Below are 4,146 nucleotides of genomic sequence, written 5' to 3'. Positions count from 1 at the left end.
CGGGCGTTGTCCTCATTCTGCCCACTACTGAGCTGACGGAGGGCGTTGGCGTACAATTCGCAAAACGGCCCACCGCGGCCCTGATGCGCTACCACCCCTTCCGGACCTCCTCCCCGCTAAAGTTCTTCCCGTGCGGGCAGTGCCTCCTATAGGCAGCTCTGATCTTCGCCCACATGTTGACGATCCGCTGGTTGTTCGCAACCAGCGGATCGTCGCACACCTCCAACCACCCCCTGGCCACCCCGGCGTACTCATCCTCCGTCCACTTCCTCCGGCCAGGGGTGTCGTCAACAACGGGTTGCGACGACTCGCCGACCGCCTTGGCCTTCCCCCTCGTCTTCTTCTTCTTCACCGCGGCCCGCCTCACTGGAACGGGAGTGTCCGCATCCCCGAGATCGATCCCCATATCATGCAATGAGAGAAGGTCATCGCCAGTGAATTGCGTCTCCACTGCGGTCGACGTGTGAGACGAAGCCGTCAAAAAATCAAGCGAGGGACGATATACCGTGTCCCCTCCCGGTGACCCCTGCATCCCGGGATGCATACCGTGCTGCATCCCCCCCTGCATCCCGCCCTGCCACATCATCCCCATCATCTGCTGCAGCATCATCTGCTGCTGCATCTGGGGCATACCCCCCACCCGGGCGCTGACTGCCCGCCGCTCCCCTGCCCCCCGCCCGGCATCCCCCACGGCATACCCCCCGGGTTCCCCCCCTGCGCCCCCCCTGGCGCACCGGCCATCATCCCCATCATCTGATTCCAAGGGATGTTAAACCCCGGGCCCATCTGCCCCCATCCAGATCCCACAGATACCGTGGGAGTCTGAGATCCACTCGTCGCTGGACTGGACTCGTTGTTGTGATCCATCGCTCGATGATGCTCTTGTACAGAAAGTTAGAGAGAGAGAAAACTCGTTAAAACAAGTGGTGCAAATGAAAATGAAACGAAAATCGCGTTTATATAGATTTTTAAAAAAAAAAAAAAAACAAAACAAAAATCGGCGCTGGCCGATAGGGCCGCCACAATGGCGGCTAGCCGATCGACCAGCGCCGAGCGATTGGCCAGCCCACGCCGGTCCGCTCGCCGATTTCGCGCTCGCCGACTCCAATGGTTCGGCTAGCCGATCGGCCAGCGCGACTAATCGGCTAGCCGATCGCTAGCCGACCATTGGAGATGCTCTAATAGTAACCCATTTTTCCTTCTAGTTTTAAAATCATCTGTGAACAATATTATATTTTTTGTTTCCGTGATTTAAAATCTCATTCTATTATTTTGAGATTTTCAAATTTTCAAATTTAATTTTTCCTTTTCAATTTCAATTGTAAATAAATGAATTCAGTATTCAACTAAATCATCACATTCATATTCTGTTATTAGACAAGTACGTAAAAATAAGGTTCATGTTTCAGTATTTCATTTTATTTTTCTTCACACATTCAAACAATTTTTTAAAAATTTGTATTGAGTAAAATGAGACTATTTGCGAATGGAATAGTATTTTGACTGTCTTTAACACGACGAGTCTAAAAAGTAAAAATTAGTAGTAGAGAAATATAGATGAAAATTAAGATTCCAAACTTGGAACAAAATTACTTCGAACAAAGTTCCTCTTTCGATTACAAAAACAATACACTCAAACACCTAAATCAGATTTCGATGCAAACTTTATTCATAATTTGTCACAAATAGAAAGATGATCGAAAGCCACAACTCCTCCGAAACAAAGTGGTGCTATGTCATTTTCATCTAAACAAAAAGGGGTGAGGGATTCATCTACTACGCCTCCGACCACCGTCTCTATGTACAGCTCCGGTTGAATAACCTCAAATCTCACATCTATCCTCCGTTTATGATCCACGGATGCACTAAAATCAGCAACTAAAACAAAAATTAGCCACAAATCGTACAAATGTAGAGAGGGAAGAATACTGACTTAGGACTTGCTCGGCGGAGAGCCTTCTAGAAGCATCTCTACAGATCATCTTCCTCAACAGATCCTTAGCCTCCGGCGACACAGAACGGAAAATTTTCGACGGAAACCTCAAATTCCCCCTCACCACCGCCTCAAAAGTCTCCGCCGCTCCGTCGCCGTAGAACGGCGGCACGCCGGCCAGCATTATGTACAAAATCACGCCGGCGATCCAAACGTCAACCTTCTCACCGTAATCCCTCCCCATCAGCACCTCCGGCGCGACGTAGTAAGGCGTTCCAACCACGCCGCTCATCTCCGATTCGACGCCGAAAAACTCCGCCGATCCGAAGTCGGCGAGCTTGAGGCGCCCCCTGGAGTCGAACAGGATGTTGTCTGGCTTGATGTCGCGATGCGCAACCCCGATCCGGTGGCAGAAGGCGATCGCCGCCGTCAATTGCTTCAGAATCGCGGCGGCGTCGGGCTCGGAGAAGCGATTGCCGGAGGAGAGGCGGTCGAAGAGGTCGCCGCCGTCGCAGAGATCGGTGACGAGGTGGATGTGGTCGTCGTCCTCGTAGACGTCGTGGAGGCGGAGGATGTTGGGGCAGGCGGAGAGGAGGCGGAGGATCTTAGGCTCGGCGTCGAGGCAGCGGCGGTCGGTGGCGTCGGAGAGAGAGTGCTTGTAGATGGATTTGCAGGCGAAGGAAGCGTGGGACTGGGAGGCTGTGGAGAAGCAGCAGTAGACCACGCCGAATCGGCCGCGGCCGAGCTCTTCGCAGAGTTGGTAGTTTTGTTGGAGGCTCTCGTACATGATACTCTTGTGTTCACTTATTGTGTTTTGCAGAGTATTTTGAGGCTTATTTATAAATTGTTACTTTTGGGAAAGGAATAGGTGCGAAAAAACTGTGGGATTAGGCCATTCTCATCTTTTTATTTATAGCCTCGTATCACTTTTTTACAAATAACGATTACAATCCTTAACTATTTAACGGTAAATTAATAGGGTTTAGTGTGAAGAGAATGAGTGAAAAGTAAATGATGTATGAAATTGATGAAAAAAATTAGATAAATGATGTATGAAATTGATGAAAAAAATTAGATAAAGTATGAAATATAAACTTTCCATTAATAAAATGAGACTATTTATTGTGGGCATTCTCAAAATAGTAAAATGAGACTATTTTTTATGGACGGATGGATTATGAATCATCTCGAAAATGTAGATTAGATTGAATTATTTTGTCTTAAGATGTGCAAGAGGTTTACTATTCCCTCCATCCCTCTGTAGAAGAGTCGTATTTTTTTTTGGATTGTTGCACTGTAAAGTCATTTCCTTTTTGACAACATTTCTTCTCTTTTACTTTACTTTCTCTTACTCCTTCCATCCCAACTAAGTTGAGATATAACTTTTGGACACATGGATTAAAAATTGTACTATTAAAAAGTAGGAGAGAAAAATAAAATAGGAAAGATAAAGAGAGAGTAAAGTAGGTGATGGAATAAAGTGAGTGATTAGATATTTTATTTTTTGTCAAAAGGGAAAATGACTCAACTTAGTTGGGATATTTTAAAAAAGAATGCAACTCAACTTAGTTGGGACGGAGAGAATGCTTTATTCTTTTTTTATCACTCTATCTTTTTGTTTTCAACTTTATTTTCTATTTATTTAATTCAATCAAAATATAATTCTTTTAAATTACACGTCAAAAAAAAACACTTCTATTATACAAGGACAAAGGCGAGTACACGAAGCAAGTAAAAGTTGCACTGAATTCAAAATCATGAGTTGGCCGTTGGGGATGAAATGGACCACGTTTAAGGTTGGGCAAGGTGAGTTGTGCAATATCACTAGAAATTACTAGAAAATTACATATGGATAAAGAATGGGAATTTGGATTTTTATCCGGGTCAATTTATAGTTTTTTTTTATAAAAAAAAGAGGATAATCTTAATGAAATATTTCAAATTCTAGAAATTGTTCAGTTACTATGTAATGAATAGTCTGTTTGATATCGTTTTGACGTATAAACATCTTCACCCAATTACATTTATCAATAAATTAAGGATCACGTTGGAGAATGATAAGCCACTTCCAAATCAATTTATCCATTTTAAGAATTAAAAGCATCATTAAAATAGAATTTATAATGAGTTTGGGTTCAAAAATTAGATATCAAATAACAAAATATTTTAAAAATATGATAATGTAAAACCAATTATTACTCACTCATTCTGAA

At 43.9% G+C, this 4,146-nt stretch overlaps 1 protein-coding gene across 2 annotated transcripts; it reads right to left on the bottom strand.

Annotated features, from left to right (window-relative positions):
- Positions 1-1,564: 1,564 nt before the first annotated feature.
- LOC125186138 (phosphoenolpyruvate carboxylase kinase 1-like) lies at positions 1,565-2,815 on the bottom strand. Of its 2 annotated transcripts, none has more exons than XM_089058179.1 (2): positions 1,934-2,815; positions 1,565-1,836 (listed from the first exon to the last, which is right to left on the bottom strand). In XM_089058179.1, the coding sequence occupies exons 1-2, from the start codon at positions 2,718-2,720 to the stop codon at positions 1,670-1,672; spliced, it is 954 nt and encodes a 317-aa protein (XP_088914305.1). In that variant the 5' UTR covers positions 2,721-2,815; the 3' UTR covers positions 1,565-1,669. The 2 variants fall into 2 exon arrangements, with proteins under 2 accessions (XP_088914305.1, XP_047938430.1); XM_048082473.2 differs by having other exon boundaries at positions 1,643-1,865.
- Positions 2,816-4,146: the final 1,331 nt, after the last annotated feature.

Source organism: Salvia hispanica, chromosome 5 (assembly GCF_029641045.1).
Source record: "Salvia hispanica isolate PSC_SH4W2 chromosome 5, Shi_PSC_v1, whole genome shotgun sequence".
Taxonomy (NCBI): Eukaryota; Viridiplantae; Streptophyta; class Magnoliopsida; order Lamiales; family Lamiaceae; genus Salvia; species Salvia hispanica.
Note: the sequence above shows the minus strand (reverse complement) of the source record. Positions and strands in the feature narration are given on the sequence as shown.